Here is a 20,528-nt window from a genome sequence, read left to right as displayed (position 1 = left end):
AGGATTTTGATTACATGAAGCACTTCTCTTGATACTGTCGTCACTGCCCTCATGATTAAGTTCTTCATCTAACACTTGTCCCGCTTGCAGCTCCGAATGATAGCCCATGTTTTCAAGATGGATACGAACCTGAAGAACTTTACACATGTTTCTGCTGATCCAACGACATGGGGACCGGTTCAGTACCCCGAAGGAGTCCCCTGCCACCTGGACTGGTAAATTTAGGATTCATACTGACTAATGTAGTTCACTTAAAGAATGGTTTAGTAATTCGGCTGTTTCCTCCTTCATGAATTCCATATTCTGTTGTTGTTACGTAGTAATGATTCATGTCAATGGATGTTAAACTGGCTCCAAATGGAGGGCAAATTCACACTAGCCAATCTTCCTTGGCAGGTTTGTCATGAAAAATAATTTATTTTTCTCTAATAAATGCAACCATCGTCTTCTCATCATTGTCCCTTAATGACTGCTAGATGGACCGATTGAAGTTGAGGATGAAGACGACAACGAAAATTGTTCTTTTAGAATACAGCGAGGTCAGGGCTGCAGTGGATTCCAAGGTAGAGGCCGCTTGGAAGAAGCTTGTTCACACTAAGGAGTGATTATTCAGAAACAAGTAGGCCAGCGACACAAGTGTAGAGCAAACTGATATCCGCTATATTTGATTATCTTGCCAACACCCCTTGATGTCGCTGAAATCCTTTCTTAGTTTGATGGCTTATTTTCATGTAGTTGATATAGGGTTAACTTCATTTTAGTAGGATGGCTACTTTTGTGTGTAAAAACTAATGGTCCTGTTGACAGCTTAGAGCACAACTTCCACACTCCCCACTTACTACTATTTTAATTTAAATGGGGATATGGCCAATAGTAAATAGGTTAGGACGTTGTGGCATTTTGTGTGTACTGGATGACATGTCTTTATCCATTCATGGAATTGGTTCTTAGTAGTATTTATCTAATAATGGAATTGGTACTTAGAAGAAGTCGCTGTTTGTTGGTTGCCAAAGTTGGTGTACCCTTTCGAGCTAATTAGTAAATTGATATGGATATTTTATTTTTGAATTTAGGGTGTCCATTATTAAGCGGTTTTAAATTTTTTTGGATCTGTTATCATCTCAGAGTTAAGAATGAATTAATAAGAAAGCTTGTAAATATAGTTGTGCTTATGCAATGAATAACAAATAACCTGAAGCCTCTAAAGAGTATCGTATCCTCTGGAATAATTCTTGCCTTTGCGGCCAAGAGAAGAGCAATTAAGGTTTACGACACCGAATTTTTAAGGCACATTAATCAATTGAAAAAGAAAATAAAAGTGTCTTACGTGGCCAATTGTAAAGAAAATACAAGTTTATACAATGCTAATGGCAAACTCCAATGAGAAAAGACCATGCCCAGTAACTGGCACAAACATTGAATCAACAAAAACCTTCCCCCATCCTCACAAATTACACACGTGAAATGGAATGACCTAACGAATGTTGTTAGAGCTTGTGAGAACAGCTCAAACGCAAGCCTAGTCAAAGAAAAAACATGCAACGATAAACTCGATGCCTCTTTTCTGCAACGAAAATTTTCATCCACAACTCTGCCTCAAGGCTATAACAAACAAGGAAGGGATGCACATTCTGAACATGGTTGGCTACAGAAAACCAACAGAAAATTCATTTCACATGTCATTAACAAGGAAATCCCTCTACGGGATACATTACTACCGAATTACAAGTTGTTCAATACATGATAATAGTTTACAGGAGCATATAATGTTGGTAGCACGAACGGCCCGAATTTGGATGGAACCAAGGCACTGAACACACCAGGATGACTTTCAGGGGTCTGCAAGAGAAAATTGATTCGGATATTGGACAGTTGGGTGAGACAAATTTTCACCCGTTAGTAACACCCAGACACCTTTTTGTACTTGTATCGGCAAAAGCATGCAATCAGCAAACCGCAGATGATGCATGGAATAGAATTGAATTGAATAAAACAAAACAACCTAAAAAATTAGCTAACCACTATGTCCAGTACAATACATCATTCAATAAACCATTACTCTCTTGTCTGCATTAAGGGAAGAGTAAGTATGCCTTGAGATTTTATTTGAAAGTCAAATGCATTGGCTCTTCAACATAGTAAAATCAATGACATATGTAGAAAAACAAATGCTATATCTTTTAACTTCAGGTCAAGTAACAAAGGAATATTCAGTAGACCATAAACACATCATCGAACCAATAAATTAAACACACATACCGGTAAACATAAGGATGAGAAAATCAGTCACTCAGTCATAGGTACATAAAATGCAATAGAAATTGAAAAAATCAAACCCCTAAATGAATTAAAAGGCCAATGCAGATAATGTAATAACAGATTGTAGATTTCTTATGAAAGTATCACACAGATTCCCAGGTCAAACTGAGACATCCCTCACCAATGACTTTCAATGTCACTATCTATTTTCCCTTATTTGGAAAACAATAGAAATACGCCACCTGCAATATGTAACACGATGTTTGCACACACAAGTACTCAGATTCAGTACTAACGAACCTACATATCAAAGTTTAAAATTGACACATAGAATCCAAAATGGGCCCAAAAACTTTAACTTCAGTAATTGAACTTCAATTCTTCCCACTAGTACTAGTCGAGTCTCAATCTTTTGGTGTCTGACTACCAATAACATGCATTGCGAAGTACATAACTAAAATAGAGGTTTCTACTTTGAACACGAGAATACAGGGTCAAAACATACAATTTGAAGTAACAAGTGCTTTATCTCATGAAAATTGATTTCACAGAGTTAATTGGCGAAGTAATATTAACACCATACCTTCAGTTGAAGTTTACTAAGTTGCATAATATGTAATGATTGAAGGTTTAACTCAGAAAATAACCTTTGTTCGCTTGCCGTTATGCCCCCTACAATGGCTTTCTCATTTGTTCTTGCAAGTGGTGTATCTCTGTTAAGACAGCGAGTCCTCTTGTGCCTGAGCTTCCCACACGTACTGCACTTTCTTTTGGTCTTCACAGCAGAACCACTAGCTTGACTGCACCGACCTGTGCCTTTTGTTCTAACACGAATTGGGTCCTTCACTCCAGTATCCGTTGGCAATGTGAGAATATTGTTTGCTGGTCGAAGGCCATACTTGATTTCAAGGACAACCGCATCGGATAAAACCTTGTTCCAGTAAAGCTTGATGTCCTCATCACTCATACAAGCCACCCTACCTAACCGCTTGCATAGCTGCGAAAATGCACCCAACCTTGTTTTATAGGTCATGCTACGGTCAGCAGTGTCTTCATCGATGTTTTGATTTTCAACCTGTAATTTAGCTGTCTTGGACCACCTGCGGAAAACTAGGCTTTCAGGAATTTTTCCCAAGTCTAACCTAACACACACGGCCACGATGTGCACACGGAAAATACCGAATGACTCTATTCGCATGTACGTGCAACTAAATATGTTAGAACTAAGCTCCCTATAAACCTACCAAGTAAGCTCAGGCCTCCGATACTTTTGGATAGTATACACATGCGGGTGCACTGTATCACTAATTTCACATATTCTAACACGTACACACCGTTTCAGGCTTTCCCTAAATCTAGCAAACATTTCGCGAGTGAACTTTGTCCATGTCGACTTTTCCAACTCAACAAACTCGGTTTGTAATACAGGTGTACCATACCAAGAGCGAAATTCCAGCTCGCCCTCGTTGTCGCGAAGAAAATCGACACACCTCTGAAAATTTGTAACAATTTCCAAAATACCGTACCGGCTCTCAACAAACTGACCGAGTTTGGCGTGTAGTGACTCGCACCTGGAAGTAGTCTGTACCCCGGCAAAAAATCTACCTCGGATGTAAGCTGTTGCCCATGTGTACTTTTTACTGTACAAGTCCTTTACCCACTCAACGTCGCCAACACCTCACTCATTCACCATGGACTCCCAAAGCACTTCAAACTCATTGGTTTCAATATCATCCAACATGCAGTGCTTAAAGAGTTGTGTGAATCTTGGGTCGCATATGTTAGACATCGCATTTCTCAGATGATGCCAGACGCATAACTTATGATGTGCATATGGAAAAACAGATTGAATCTCTATCCACATGGCCAGGTCTCTATCGGTGATAACAGACTGTGGTTCCTTCCTTTCATGCATTCCAAAAACTGCTCAAGAACCCATATGTAAGACTCATGCGACTCAAATGAAACCATCGCTGTACCAAAAACGCATGTCTGGTTATGGTGGTTTACTCTAGAGAAGACAAAAACGGGTAAGTTATACTTGTTACGGTCGTATGTTGCATCGAATGCTAGGACGTCGCCGAACAACAAATAATCTTTCTAACAACGACCATCGCTCCAAAACAAGTTGCATAGGTGTTGTCCTGCCCCAATCTTGTACCTCCAAAATATTTTACCATCCATGCGTGCAATACCTTCCAGGTACCTTATAGCTACATTTACGTCTCCACCTTGGAGCCCTCTCTGCTTCCGAACCTCGTTATACATATCTTGCTTCGTAAATGTAACCAGGTTAAAATCCCCTAGTTGTGCTGCAAATAACTCATAAATCTTCAGAATGCTAATCCTAATCTCCCTCATGCTTCTTAGTTGAGCAACTTCTACCTCAGATATCTTCTTGTGTGATTGTAGATAATCCACAAGCTTCCCAAACGCCAGTTTGTGATTATGCTCCTTGACAAACGCGACACATACCACTTACCGCTACTGTCTTTTCTCTTAATCCTCATCTCAGCAAGACATCCATATCGGGTAACTACCTTATGCTCCCTGATGCGATCAACCTTTTCCAACTATTTTTTCTCTCGAAATCTTTGCCGGTTACAAATAAACGTGTAGTGCACAATCTCCCCAGCAGTGTTTCTAACCGTCTTACCACGTCGTGATGCAAAGCCCTTTAGTTGGCTGTAGTTGTTATAGAAGCCGCTTGCCTCTTTAGGTGTAGAAAACTCCATTTCAAGGTCATCTTTGGCTCGCAACCCATCCAAACCCAAAAAATTGGGCAACACAGAAGCCCCCTACCTTCCCAATAAGATAAGTCAGCATCTACCTCGACTACCATATCAAACATTATCTCCTGAATGAATAGAAAAAAAACCTTTCATTATCAGTTGGCCTCATCCAAAATGCATCATTATCATGCTACTGTAACTCATTCATTTCCCAACATTTACTCTAATGAAAACAAGCGGAACAAATAACATATCACGGCATATTAAAAGTAAATAACATGAAAATCTTAAAGGTTAAATTATTTTTTAAATTACATAAACCAAATTCATGTATTAATAGTTAATAACATGGTGACTTATTGAACGATATCAACTTCAACTATATAATTCCACTGACTACGTTTCTGTTCATTCCTAATTTGATTAAGTATACTTTTACATGTTACAACTTAACACACAGGTTACACTATAAGTTTAATGTATGTCCAAAGAAAAATATTTTGTCCAATTCTCTAATAACATCTATTCTTTTCGATGCTCATTTAACAAATGAAAGTAAAATTATTTTTTTATTTCAAAAACTTAAAAATTAGATCAAATTAAAAGTTTAAGACAAAAATACAAAATTATATTTCATAATATGGGAAAAAACCTAAATATTCAGCGGGATTGCAAAGGTAACCCAAAAAATGTACTATCTTCAATTTTCATAAAATTTTAACCCCCGACCTAGATCAATCCTCCTTACTTTGTTTTTCAACGCGTTCAAATACTACAGCCCCCACCTTACTTAACAAAAAAGCACCAATAGTTCTTTTCTTCTATATACACCATTATCCTCAACACAACAAATGAAAGCAATCAATACGGAATCCCCATCCTTACTACCAATACTACCAACTCCAATATCAGTCCGCTCAAACTCATTTAACAAATTGCAAACACAACATGCTTAACAATCCTTGATAACAACAACAACAAATGTAACACTACATACCCCTCTACTTTAAATCAACTGCCACCACCTATACGCATTGTACCTGTTGATTCGAAACACAGATATTGACATCCGTCCAGTGATCCCCAAGAAGCTCATTCCACGTACACGGCTCCTAGCCGAACTTGCTACTCGATGCCATTATTCACTGCAAGCCACACAAAAGTAATTACAGGAAACCATGAATTACGGACATAACAAATTTGACATACACAGTAACAAAGTTGGCATTTGCTGACTCAATACCTTATCCGCGAGGCATTATATACATGTATATCTTTTGTCCACATATGCCATATTAAAATTTATAAAGCTTACATTTATAAGATCACCACAATTCATAATGTTTTTTAAAGTTTATACCAGTACATTCATCTTTCAGGTTATAATTACCGAACTCGCATCCTCTTAAGCGACTATTGATATACTATGCCAGTTGAACTATAACTTATTGGCATCAAAATCAATCATACAAAAACAATAACACGACTGCGTTTACTGATATCAAATTTAATTCAAATTTTAATTTACATTACTTCTATTTAGTTTTTAACTTAAAATTAAAAATAAATCTATTTATTTCATTTCCTAGATTTCATTAGGAATACTAAATTTAATAAAAATATAGTACTCACAAGTTATTTCTTTTGAATTGTTTAAAAAATTAATTTAAATTACTGTATTAAAATATAGTACTCTTACTTTGTTTAACTTGTTCTTCCTAATGAAATTATTAATTCAAAATATAGAAAGATATATTTTTATTTTTTAAGTTAAAATTCAAATACCTATAATATAAATTAAAACTTTAACTAATTTTGATAACAATAAACTTAGCCGTACTATTGTATTCAAATGATTAATTTTGTTCGTTCATTTTAAACGAAATTAACGATTTTAAATCAATCCTTTTGAATTGAAAAATCAATGTACTTATACACCATTCTTCCGTATTTATAGACTCCTACTCTTGATCAATCATTTTAGGTCTTAGGCTTTATTAACTTCAGAATAAATGGTGGCTTGGTACGGATGGGGTGTGTCAAATTGAGCATAAATCATTACACCCTGTTAAGGTGAATCAGACAAAGTTAGAAGAGAGTTATTTTACTTAGCTGAAAATGCCTAAATCAAATTTTTAGGATTATCTCTGAGCACAAGTCTATGCCATCCTACGACAAATTTCAAGCTTTATACCAAATTCTAACTAAATAACAAACAACACATTCACAGCATTAAAGGATTTGCCTAAATGACTATTTACAGCAATAACCTCAACATTTAGTCATCACATTAACTAACAAACCCAATGCGGTCAAGTTTCTCCGGCAACAAAGCATTTGCTCAATCATATGTTTAGCTACAAATTGAAGTCAAATCGACAATCACAAATCATTATAATTTTCAACAACAACCTTAAATTATGATAACTTTCAACCACAACAGTATTATCCAATTCTACTACGAGAAATCATTATTTCATCAATAAATTAAATTTTTAGAAACAAAATCAACATGCAGCAAAGAAAATAAGAAAAAACAAAACTTGGCCAAATGAAGCTCACCTGACTACTGACCTACACACGGCAAATGTAAATGACCACCTGAACTGACACTTGAAGCAATGACACCTCAACCACCACCAGCGACAGAGAGCCACGACCTTCACGCGTTAACGAGCTTCGGTGCCAAAAGGTGCGTTTCTGCTACAACGATGAACAACCTCTCCGACACGATGCCTGTTGCCTGCGATCTGGGACACCAACGTTATACAGGTGACAGATCTTCAAGGAAACATTAACACGAAGTACCCACACAAAGAACAAATACGATGACGGTTGAGGACACCACTGAAGCCTGGACGAGTGGATGCTCACCATCACATTAGGATACCGGGGGTTTACAAAACGCCTGCGTTTTCAATTTTTATCCAACAAAAATTTTCCTTCCACTTACCTCTCTCCATGGAACATTTTGATTACAGGCTTCATTTTCTTTCCATAACTGCAACACTCTTACCATCATTATTCTAACAATGCCAATAGTGACAAAACGGCCAATAATAAAAAAACTCTTTCTAAAATTTAATACAAACCCAAATTCAGTCAATTTTGATCTAACTGGCCCAATGGATAGAACTGTTCATCGAGCTAGTTGAGTTGCAACTTGATTTCATTTGTGTTTATATCTTATCACAGATCATTACTCCTATGGTCAACTTTCTATCTATTCCAACGACATTAGGGATATTTCACAACATGCTATACAACAAAAATATCACCTGTAACCGAACTGTACATGGACCATCAGAATTCTAAAAAAAATGGTCTGAACTATTTGAAAACTTTTTTATCTTTGATATGTATATAAAATATTGTTAATTTTATTAATAAAATATTATTTAATTTTTTTAATTTAATTGACACATATTTTAATATTATTGGTTAAAATTAAAAAAAATCAAATCCCTCTGAACAGGGTTTTGTTTGTTTCAAAAATTGTGATAGAACTCTGAACTCACCTTTATTTTGCTCCAACGGTTAGTTTCTACTTTTTATCAGATAAATAGTAATTGAGGCTTTCATTTCTTCACCATTGGACATGCTCTTAGGCAACGCAGGTTCTCGTTTCCCTCTCTTCGTTCACAATCTCACCTCACCTTCAGAATAAAGAGCCTTCAGAGCTGTTCCCTCAAAAGAAAAAACCCTAGCCTCCTCCATCGCCGCCACCGTTCTTCTCACTATCGCCGTCTGTCGCGCTCAAGATCTTCGTCTGTTTGTCGTGATCGAGCCCCTCTCCTAATTCGCCAATCATCTACTTCGTCGCTCCAACCCCTCATCCTGCTCAGTTGAGCTTCGCGCCGTTCCTCGTCGTTCTCGTCGCCGGGTCCGCTCTCCATCTTTCTCTGCTCAAACTGCTTATACACGCGTTCTGTGTCGTGACTGATGGATTTATTTTGTGATTTGACAATTTGATGCAGCAATCAGGTTTTTTATTAAGGTCTTGTTCTTGTTAAATTGTTCTTGTTTCCATGCATAACTTGTCCTTGTGCTCTAAAGTTTTATTAAGTTTGGATTTGACATAGGTTGGATGAATTTTGGTAATGGTGATGTCATCTGATGAGATTTGGCCCTTAGTAGCCTTTTATATGGTTTATATATGGTTTATATATTGGCTTTAGGTTTTCAAATAAGCTAGTAGAATTAATTTTGAATTTACCATTTCTTTTCTCCCAAGTTACCTTGATGGAACATGTTGGTTTTAGTAGAATTATTCTTTTTGTTGAACTGTACAGCACACATAAGGATTACAGGTAAATTGTGGGGTTATTGCAGTTGAATACTGTCACAATGATATCAGATGAGTCTCTCTTCCACTACTCACTCGTCGCATTTTACCTCATAGCGCCGCCAACCTTTATCTCCCTGATGTTCCTACAAGCTCCATATGGAAAACACCACAGGCCAGGTTGGGGGCCGACGCTGCCTCCCCCACTGGCATGGTTCCTCATGGAGAGTCCCACATTGTGGCTCACCCTCTTGCTCTTCCCACATGGCCGACACTTCTCAAACCCAAAATCCATGATCCTCATGAGCCCTTACCTACTTCACTACTTCAACCGTACTTGCATTTACCCTTTGAGCCTCCTTCGAAGGAGCCCATCGGGAAACGGCAAGAAAACTTCACATGGATTCCCTCTAAGTATTGCGCTCACGGCATTTTTCTTCAACTTGTTGAATGCTTACCTTCAAGCTAGATGGGTGTCTCACTATAAGCACAACTATGATGGTGATGGTAATGATTGGTTTTTCTGGTTGGCGTTTTTTGTGGGGTTGTTTGTGTTTTTGTGTGGGATGAGGATCAATATTGTGTCTGATAGGGAGTTGTTGAGGCTCAAGGGTGAAGGGAAGGGCTATGTTATTCCAAGGGGAGGGTTGTTTGAGCTTGTGGCTTGCCCAAACTACTTTGGGGAGATCTTGGAATGGCTTGGTTGGGGAGTGATGACATGGTCTTGGGTTGGATTCGGGTTCTTCATCTACACTTGTGCAAACTTGGTGCCAAGGGCAATTGCAAATCGCCAATGGTACTTGGACAAATTTGGTGGGGATTATCCTAAGAGCCGAAAAGCTGTTATTCCATATTTAATTTGATTTTAGGAACTCCTTTTCTGTTGCATTTTTTTCTGGGATTGGTTTCAATGGTAAGACAAAATTGAAATTTTGTTTTTGGTGCTTTTCAATAAAACATGGAATATCCATAATTTTGTAATATAACGTTGGATTTTTGTGATGCTTAGGTCCTTCTAGTAACCCGTTTTCTTGGGATTGCTATCTGACTGTTATTCTGTGTTTTTAGGAGTAGTATTTTACAAGATTATGACACCAGTTCTTCAAAGTACACTCCTTTTATATATCTTAACTTATGTCTATGATACAACATGATTCTGAATAGTGCTATTTTTTTTTTTTTGGGCATACACAACCAAAACTGGTATTATGTAGACCATAATTGAGTTTCATCTAATTCTTAAAACTATTTAGTACAAACATGTAATCCAAGCTGAATGACATTGTATTTCAAACAACACGGTAGTACAAACATGGCTTCAACCATATACAAAAATTATGTCTTATATAGGTGAAGAGATTACTAGGTTGATCTAAAATTTCTGCGTTTAAGGTCTCTTGTAACAAAAAAACTCTTTCCGTTTCAATGTTTTTGCATAGTGGCGGAAATACATTAAACCTTAGCCACTACGAAGAGTAAGTGAGAATTAATGTGTTCCTTTTATGTGTATCCGGATCAGTATTGTGTATAGAGAGTGTAAAAGAGTCCTCTGTATAAAAGAGTAATTCAGGACTCAATCCAAACATGTATAGAAGAGTCGTCTGTAATTTTTATTTAGGCTAGTGATGTTGCATTATAAAGATTAAATGGTTTTATCCTCGTTTCCGTTTCAAACACATTTTTTCTGATGTATAAACGGGTGGATGTTGGAATTTTGAATAATAGTATTTTGTAAGCTAGATTTATCTTCATTTTCAGCAAGAGGCATCATGAGCAAGATAAGGCATAACAAGGTTTTAACTAAAGAATAACTTTTTTTTTTCCGATAAGTCTATAAGTTAAAGGGTTGTGCAAGGTGCTGAACATTGTTTTTTCAGCACCTGCTGAAATGAGTTGGCTATGGACAGAGAGGGATGCGTGGTACTGCTGCTGCCAAATGCGGAGACATAGTTAAATCAGTATTATTTTTTTCTTATATTGTCTTTTTTTTTTTAGATGAGGATTGAATATGTGCGGTTCAATTAGGTATCGTTTAAAAGTGATCTTTTATTCAGTTTTTTATTATAATAATTTAAAAAAAATTAAAATAAACATATTCAAATAGATTTGGTGTCTTTATAAAAAAGTCCATAAAGAATCTTGGTGTCACCGACATCGGATCCGCCATTATTCGGTTCTAGTGCACGAGACTTTGTGTGTTGTTTGGTTACTGAGAGAATTGTGTGTTGTTTGGTTACCAAGAGAATATATTCGATTGCGGTTCAAAAATTTTCAGAAAGGGCCACTTGCCACTGAACACACCACACGAGAGTCTACGGCAAATATAACATTATTAAAACATTAAAAACCTCAAAATTGAATCACAACCAGGTTTTTTTAATCATGGCATGAATTTGCTTCTCTAGTTTAACATTAGTAACATTGGTAGCATCATTAACTACAGAGCCAAATGTGAATGAATCGATTTTTCATCCAACTTTATTTATTTTAGCAAACAGTTTCGGCGCTTCATTCTTTAAAATATCTACTTCGTGAAAATCCTGATAATAATGAATTCCATGATATATTATCTTTTGCAAATATTTTATCAAAAGCAATATATGCTTCTCGTACTTCACCACATCTAGCATAAAGACTAACAAGTGCGTTACCAATTGAAAGATCATCAGAACAACTAGAGACACATGAATGTGCATGAATTTGCCTCCCTTGATCAAGTGCTTGGATACCTACATATGCACTAAATGCACTTGAATCCCTTGATCTTGTATTTCTTCAAAGAGGTTAAGAGCTTCAGATTATAATCAAACTGAGGTTTCTAGCATTTTAATCGCAATAAATTTTGAACTTGGATTCTTAAATTTGATTATTACTTTGAGCATGTTTAATCAAAATTGAATTTTGTAATATAATTTAGAGTGTGTTTAATTATAATTTGATTATAGCATAAGTTTGAACTTTGATTTAAATTTTGGAGTTTGATTATTACCTTAATGTGTTTGATTATTGAAGTATGACTTGGGACACATTTGATTACAATAAGATTATAACATTAAACTTTGATTTGGATTCTTAGGTTCGATTATTACTTTGATCGCTTTGATCATAACAATTTTTTAATATGATTTGAAACATGTTTGATTATAATCTAATTATAACATGAGTGTAAACTTTGATTTGGATTCTTGAATTTGATTATTACCTTCATTTGATTATAATAAGATTTTGTAACATAATTTGGAGCTTGTTTAAAATTACAATAAGTGATCTCCAATTCCAAAACAACTTGTCTAGAAATACTAGAATTTGGGATAATTTTTACAATAATCAAACATAATTGTGAATAATTAAAAATAAAATTAATCAAATTATTATAGTAATAGCAATTTGTAACTAAATTATTATACATACTCAAGGCTGAGTTTGTGTTTTCTAAGCCTCACATATAGTATTAATAGTTTTAACATACAAAAACTGTGTAATCAATACATAAATTTTTTTTTTTTTGGTCTAGGAATGCAAGCTAGCTTAAGAGGAACAAATATTAAACCGTTTGAATCAATCAAATATTATTATGAAAATTAATCATATAACAACATACTGGTTACCTAAAACAAAAAGTAGCAAACTGATATTAAGACCCAAAAAAAGAGCCCGACCTCCTATAGTATTTCATACGTATAACTCTTTTGAGGTATCTATTGAAATGACAATATCAAATTTAGTTTTACTTAAAATATATCAAAATAAAATCTTTAACACTAATGCCGAGTACATACTAATGAGAAATCAGAAAGCATATATTCATTCACCAATCACCATTAGCAACACGAAATCAATCAACAGAGGCGATTGTCATTCGTAAGAGAATTGCATTCCCTAGAATCTTCTTTTTTCTTCTTATTCTCTCTCTCTCTCTCTCTCTCAATGCAAAAGTATGGAAGACAGAAAAGTTTTATTTGATTATAGTTAACTGGCGAAGACAAAGCGCAAAGAGGAAGATGGTAACGGGTGTGACAGAGAGAATCGTGACTGAGAGGGAAAAAGGAGGTGGTTTGGCTTATGTGACTTAAGGTTCTGTTTGGTTTCTGTCCGTGTCTACGAGAGACAGGGACATGGTAGCACGTGTCTACTTTTTTTTTCTTGAGACAAAAAATTAACAAGAACATGCTTACACACAAAGTTTACATGTCTTTTGTGTCCATCCAAAATGATGAGACACGGAAAGGAGATGATGGAGATACATCTTACTTATATTTTCTTAGAATGGGAATAAGGGTTCTTTTTATTTGTTTTTGTTTTAAAAAAACTATTTATTTCTAAATTAAAATTAAGGGTAAAATTGTCATTTAAGATTGTGTATTGTTCATGTTCTATATAACCAAACACAAATTTACACACTATACTAATATTATGTCTATTATTTCTAAACATTATACATAAGCACATGTATTTTATGTCTATGTCTTAAATATCTATATTTTAATGTCTATGTCTTAATCTATACACAAGCCAAATGGAGCCTAAAGGTATTGGAGAGGAGAAGCGCATGTGTATGCATGAGAGTGAAATTATTTTTCCAATTTTTAAGATTGTATTTGTATTATAGAAATATAGTGGATCTTAAGGATAGAGCAGCCAATACCAATCAATACTCTATTTTATTTAGAAATTGTTATAAACTGTTATTGTTAGATTGTTATTTATCAGTTAGTTTGATCAAAATGCAATTGAATTCATTCCAATCATTTTATTACTCTTGGATTCAATATGGTATCAGATGTTATCATTTTTCTCTCACCTTCCGCTTTCTTCCTCCTCCAATTTTCTTTCATTTTCTCTGATTCTTTCTCTTCTTTTTCCATTTCTTTTCTTCCTCACACTCGAACTCTCCTAATAGAGTTTATGAGAGCCTAATTTCTCCAGATCAAACTTCATTATTTGAAGAAGTTAGGGTTCCGATCACGAGATCGAGTGTGAGAGACTGTTTTTCCATTATTTGAAGAAGTTAAGGTTCTGATCAAAAACAAGTTCATCCATGAAAGATCCATTTTTCTTGTCATCTGCGAACCAACCAGGACTAACTCTGGTTACTCAACAGATCACCGAAGAGAATTATAACTCATGGAGCAGAGCCATGAAAAAGGCCCTCAACGCTAAGCACAAGCTTGGATTCATCAATGGTTTGGTATCGCGTCCAGATCCTGAACTTGATGCCGAACAATTCGAGACTTGGCAATGTGTAAATGACATAGTTATCATCTGGATTCTCAATTCGGTGTCCAAAGAAATTGTAGCATCCCTGGTTTATACTGATTCAGCGGAAGAGCTGTGGAATGATCTCAAAGAAAAGTTTCAACATGGCAATGGTTCAAGAATTTTTGAATTCAAGCGAGACTTAGTGAACTTGAGTCAAGGTTCGATGACGGTTTCACAATACTTCACAAAAATAAAAGTTCTTTGGGAAGAACTCAACTCATACCGTCCAATTCCTTGCAATTGTGCTAATTCGCGGCCAATGCAAGCTTTTCTCTGAGACGAGTGTGTACACTGTTTTCTAATAGGGTTAGATGATTCCTATGCTCATATTCGAGGACAGATTCTATTGATGGAGCCTCTACCATCAATCAACGAGGTCCTATCCCTAGTAGTTCAAGAAGAGAAGCACAGGGCGATTGGCGCTTCCTCACCCCAACTCAACTTGCTTTCCTTGCAAGAAATCAGCATGTGCCTCCATAGTCTGGAAGAGGAAGAGAAAATGCGAAAAAGGTCAGGCCTCTCTGTTCTCATTGTAGTATTCTCGGTTACACAATTGACAAGTGCTTTAAGCTTCATGGCTTTCCACCCAACTATAATAGAGGTAGAGATTCATCCATGCATGGTTTGAAGCAAGTAGCTCACAATGTTATTGGAGGAGAGTCTCAATTAGCTCAAGATTCATCCTCAAATTTGACCATGAATGCATCTCAAGTGCAGCAACTGATACAGTCACTTAATAGTAAAAAACTTCAAGAAATTGCTTCAAATGCAACTACACAGGTAGTCACACCAGTAGGTATCGTTCTCATTGCCTCACTTACAAGGTCAACATCATCAAAACAAGATTGGATTTTAGATAGCGGTGCCACAATCCATATTGCATGTGATTTGTCTCTCTTTCAAACTATTCACACCTCCCAAAATTATTCAGTTTCTCTTCCAAACAATGAACAGTTTCAAGCTAATTTCATAAGAACAGTAGTTGTTTGTTCAAATATCACATTGAAAAATGTGTTATATGTACCTGATTTTTGTGTCAATCTTTTGTCTGTCTCAGCCTTTCTTTCAAACACTACTTTTGACATCACTATTAGCTCATCTAATTTTACAATCCAGGACACCAAGATGTTGAAGAAGATTGGGAAGGGTGAGCTGCATGAGGGACTTTACATCCTTAGAGCAACAACTCCCTCCAACCAATTGAGATTCGCATCTCACTCTATCAATCTATGCAATTCCAAGCTTGGGCATGCACGATTGGGCCACGCTTCAAATAAAATCATCAAACATGTAACTTATTCTTTCAATTTGTCACAAATAAATTCCCTAGAAGAGTCTAACTCTACAGGTTGTCACATATATCCTCTTGCAAAGTTTAGAAAGCTTTCTTTTGAACCAAATAGTAATCTGTCACCAAATTCTTTTAACCTTGTACATTGTGATATTTGAGGACTATATCATGTTTCTACATATAATGAAAAGAGATATTTCTTAAACTTAGTTGATGATGCTACAAGATTTTGCTGGTTATACTTGTTACAACATAAATCTGAAGCTGCAGGTTGTATAAAAGCATTTTATGCAATGATAAAAACTCAATTTAGCAAGAAGATCAAGTGCTTCAGGTCCGATAATGCAAAAGAGTTGGCAGCAACTGATTTTCTGCAGGAAAAGGGTGTGCTACATCATTTCTCTTGTCCATATCGACCACAACAAAATGCGGTGGTAGAAAGAAAACACCAACACCTCCTCAATGTTGCCCGAGCTCTATATTTCCAATCACAAGTTCCAATTACCTTTTTGGGAGAATGTGTGTCCACTGCAGCCTTTCTAATCAACAGAACACCAAGTTCCCTACTCAAGATGAAATCTCCATTTGAGTTGTTATTTGAAAAGTCCCCAAACTACAAGGCAATGAAGATTTTTGGATGCCTTGCCTATGCTACCACCAATACCAGTTCTAGATTAAAGTTTGACCCTAGAGCAGATACAACTGTGTTCTTCGGTTATCCATTTGGCTACAAAGGTTATAAGCTTTACAATCTACGAACTAAACAATTCCTCATATCAATGGATGTGATATTTCATGAGGACACCATGCCTTTTGCTCAAAACCCTCATACTCAACTCAACAATGACATTTTCTTTGACGTTGTCCTCCCCAATCCAATATTAGATTCTGAACCGTTGCCTAATGCTCCAACAATTCCATCAGTACCTAAAATACCTCAACCATCAACCACAACCAATACTCAATCCCAAATTCTCCCTCTTATAGAAAACCAAATCTCACCTTCTACTTCCATCCAACCTAGAAGATCCACCAGGACTAAACATACTCCCTCCTACCTTCATGACTACATTTGCCATACTAAATCTCCTTACCCGATTTCAAACTTCATCAGCAACCATAGATTGAACCACACTTATCATAATTCCATTTACTAAGCCAATCTTATTCCTGAACCACAATTTTACCATCAAGCAGTTAAATATGAGGAATGGAGGACTGCAATGAAAGAAGAACTTGAAGCTTTGGAAGCCAACAACACTTGAAAATTGGTTCTTTCACCACCCACCAAAGTTGCCATAGGATGCAGATGGGTTTACAAAGCCAAACTAAAAGCTGATGGCAGTTTAGAAAGATACAAAGTAAGGTTAGTAGCTAAGGGATACACACAGCAAGCAGGAATTGATTTTAAAGATACCTTTAGCCCTGTAGCTAAAGTCACCATTGTACGAGTTTTGTTAGGCATTGCAGCAGTGCGTAAGTGGCATTTCATTCAATTAGACATCAACAATGCATTTTTCAACGGGGATTTGGATGAAGAGGTATATATGTAAGTTCCAATGGCGCTCCCTGAACGCAAGAAAGGCCTTGTATGTAGGCTTACAAAGTCACTTTATGGGCTCCGACAGGCTTCGAGACAGTGGTTTCACAAATTCTGCTCAACTTTTAAGCAAAATGGTTTCATTCAATGTAAAAGTGACTATTCCTTGTTCTTAACAGGTTCTGGTGATTTTGAAATCTTCTTATTAGTATACGTAGACGACATCATAATTGCAGGAGCTAACCTTGATATGGTGACCAGAGTTAAATTAAAGCTGCAATCCATTTTTAAACTCAAAATATTGGGGGACTTGAAATTCTTTTTAGGCTTAAAACTCGCCAAATCTTCTCAAGGGATTTCACTCATACAACGCAAGTATACACTCTCTTTGCTCGACGACACCAACCTCTTGGACTGCAAGCCGACAACAGTTCCTATGGATGCCAATCTCAAATTAAGAGCTAAAGAAGGTGATCCGATCCCTGATGCTTCTGCGTATAGGAGGCTTATTGGTCGCCTCATGTACCTCACTATCTCTTGGGTAGACATCACTTTTGCAGTCACTAAACTGGCTCAATTCATGTCTGACCCGCGGATGCCTCATTTACAAGCTGCTCACCAAGTATTAAGGTACCTTAAGAATGCACCAGGCCAAGGGATTCTGTTTTCAGCTGCTTTCCAACTCACCCTGTCCATATATTTTGATGCCGATTGGGGTAGTTGTCTCGACACAAGGCGATCAACTACAGACTATTGTGCCTTCCTAGGTGACTTTCTCATTAATTGGAAAAGCAAGAAGTGGACAGTAGTTTCTAGGAGCTCCACCGAAGTCGAATATAGGTCCATGGCTCATGCTAGCTGTGAGGTTATTTGATTAATTGGCTTACTTCAGTTTTTTCGAGTCCAAGTCGATTCGGCCATGTTATTTTGTGACAACATCTCTGCTCTTCAATTGGCATCAAATCTCACCTTTCATGAGAGATCCAAGCATGTTGAAATTGACTGCCACTTCATCCGTGAGAAGATTGAAGCTGGCACCATCAGATTGATTCATGTACCTACTAAATATCAACTAGCTGATATTCTAACTAAAGTCCTCCCTCCGCCTCAATTTCACTTTCTTATGTCCAAGTTAGGAACATATATATATATATATTGAATTCATTCCAATCATTTCATTACTCTTGGATTCAATATAAACTGTAGAAATTTTAGTGTGTGAGTGCAAAAAATGTGCAGTGAAAGAGAGAAACAGGGAAAGCTTGGAGCCATAATTGAAGATCAAGATGAATTCTGAAATATAATGATGAATCTCATCTAGTTAAGCTACAGGTTAATTTGTATATACAGTCTATGAACTAACTAACAACTAACTTCTAACTCATGCTAACTAACTCTAGTTAAGTTCTAACTCTAGCTATTAGGACTAACTCATACAAATAACTAACTTTTAAACTACTTTGTCTAGTTGGCATAGTTTCACTATAAATATGTGTAACTAACTTAGTATCACTCTTTTCTACTTGTTGAGTTTTATCTCTTACATCCCCCCGCAAGCTAGAATCATGAAAATTAATCATTCCTAACTTGGATTGATATGTGTTGAATGGTCCAAGGGCAAGGGCTTTCGTGAAAACATCAGCTAGTTGGTCGATGGATGGAACTGGTAGGAGCTTTGTCTTTTCACATTGAGCTTGATCTCGAACGATATGACCCTCAATCTCAATGTGTTTTAATTTGTTTATGGAAGACGGGATTGACTGCTATGTGCAAGGAAAAGTTATTGTCACGGTATAGTCTAATTGGTGACCTTATAGGAAGCTTAAAGTCGCGGAAGATGTAAGACAGCCACAAGCCTTCACAAGTGGCCAGAGCTAAGGCTCAATACTCTGCCTCAACAGAGGATCTAGCCATGGTTGTCTACTTTTTTCTCTTCCACGATATGAGTGATTGTCCAAAGAAATAACAATAGTCAGATACGGACCTATGAGAATCGGGACAAGCTCCCTAATCAGAGTCTGAGTATGCAATCAAAGAGAGATCAACAGAGGGGGAAAAAGGATGGCATTAGCAGGGCTTGCTTGAAGTATCTTAAAACATATATCCCCGCTTTAAAGTGTGAGTCCGTGGCACAGTCGAGGTATTGACTGAGCTTACTGTCAGCAAAAGTGATGTCCAACCAGGTATTTATGAGGTAGATTAAGCGACCTATGAGATGTCGATAGGGAGCAAGGTTCTCTAATCTTGTACCACTGCCCTTGGACAGTTTCATAGGTGTGAAAGAAGGCTTGGCATTCTCCATGCCAAATTCCTTGAGAATTTCCAAAGTGTATTTACGCCAATGCAAAATCATAGCTATTGCAAGCAATCGCCATACCCTAAAAAAAAAAAAAAAATCAGTTACCCAACTCCAAGATTTTGGGGCCATTCTGGATTTTTTCGCACTTATAAGCAAATCTCTTTGATTCTCTATTGGGAGGGTATGAAATCAACTGTGTTCGAATTTATTAAGGCCTGTGAAATTTGTCAAAGGAATAAGCATTCCACTCTTCAAGCTGCTGGCCTCCTCTGACCCCTGCCCATTCCTACTAATGTGTGGGCCGATATTTCGATGGATTTCCTTGGCGGGTTACCTAAGGCCTAAGGGATGGATACTATATTCGTTGTGGTATGACTAAGTATGCCCATTTTTTCCCCTTTCACAGCCCTACTAAGGATATTGCATCACTGTTTATCAAATAAGTAGTGTGGCTTCATGGTTTTCCATCATCTATTGTCTCTAACTGGGATAAGGTCTTTATGAGTGCTTTTTGGTCCGAGATCCTCAAGCTAGCTGGAACCTCCTTGAAGATATCCTCGGCTTATCATCTGCAAACGGATGGCCAAACTGAAGCTTTAAACAAATGTTTGGAGATTTATCTTCATTGTCTTACCAGTTCTAAACCAAAGCAGTGGCCAGCTTGGTTGTCGTGGGTTGAATTTCGGTACAACACTAATTACCAATTTACCATGGGTCTATTCGGATGACTCCCTTGAAAGTTCTTTATGGAAAAGAACCCCCTCCTTTGTTGTGGGGGTGGGATGGAGTCAACTGTGGAGGAAGTGAGACTCTTACTGTAGGATCTGAATCAGATGTTGGATGAGATACATTTCCAACTAAAC

General features: G+C 36.8%; 3 protein-coding genes and 1 long non-coding RNA gene across 9 annotated transcripts; 3 read left to right on the top strand and 1 right to left on the bottom strand.

Moving 5' to 3' along the window:
* Nucleotides 1-4,903: 4,903 nt before the first annotated feature.
* On the bottom strand, nucleotides 4,904-7,979 carry LOC127746474 (uncharacterized). Its single transcript, XR_008008088.1, has 3 exons — nucleotides 7,554-7,979; nucleotides 6,032-6,136; nucleotides 4,904-5,116 (listed from the first exon to the last, which is right to left on the bottom strand). It is a non-coding gene; the product is annotated as an uncharacterized LOC127746474 (long non-coding RNA).
* A 540-nt stretch (nucleotides 7,980-8,519) lies between these two features.
* LOC107484826 (steroid 5-alpha-reductase DET2) lies at nucleotides 8,520-10,164 on the top strand. 6 transcript variants are annotated; one of them, XM_016105374.3, is made up of 2 exons: nucleotides 8,520-8,874; nucleotides 9,324-10,164. In XM_016105374.3, the coding sequence occupies exon 2, from the start codon at nucleotides 9,339-9,341 to the stop codon at nucleotides 10,137-10,139; it is 801 nt and encodes a 266-aa protein (XP_015960860.1). In that variant the 5' UTR covers nucleotides 8,520-8,874; nucleotides 9,324-9,338; the 3' UTR covers nucleotides 10,140-10,164. The 6 variants fall into 6 exon arrangements, with proteins under 6 accessions (XP_015960860.1, XP_015960857.1, XP_015960859.1 ...); XM_016105371.3 differs by having other exon boundaries at nucleotides 9,284-10,164; XM_016105373.3 differs by having other exon boundaries at nucleotides 8,520-8,975.
* Nucleotides 10,165-14,314: 4,150 nt separating this feature from the next.
* LOC107484813 (uncharacterized) lies at nucleotides 14,315-16,983 on the top strand. Its single transcript, XM_016105355.1, has 4 exons — nucleotides 14,315-14,693; nucleotides 14,841-15,045; nucleotides 15,135-15,682; nucleotides 16,097-16,983. Exons 1-4 carry the CDS (start codon nucleotides 14,315-14,317, stop codon nucleotides 16,981-16,983), a joined length of 2,019 nt encoding a protein of 672 aa, XP_015960841.1.
* Nucleotides 16,984-17,385: 402 nt separating this feature from the next.
* LOC107484812 (uncharacterized mitochondrial protein AtMg00810-like) lies at nucleotides 17,386-18,240 on the top strand. The gene has a single exon (XM_016105354.1). The coding sequence runs from the start codon at nucleotides 17,386-17,388 to the stop codon at nucleotides 18,238-18,240; it is 855 nt and encodes a 284-aa protein (XP_015960840.1).
* The last annotated feature ends 2,288 nt before the right edge of the window (nucleotides 18,241-20,528 follow it).

Source organism: Arachis duranensis, chromosome 4, assembly GCF_000817695.3.
Source record: "Arachis duranensis cultivar V14167 chromosome 4, aradu.V14167.gnm2.J7QH, whole genome shotgun sequence".
Taxonomy (NCBI): Eukaryota; Viridiplantae; Streptophyta; class Magnoliopsida; order Fabales; family Fabaceae; genus Arachis; species Arachis duranensis.
The sequence above is the reverse complement of the archived record's forward strand: the minus strand, read 5'-3'. Positions and strand labels throughout refer to the sequence as shown.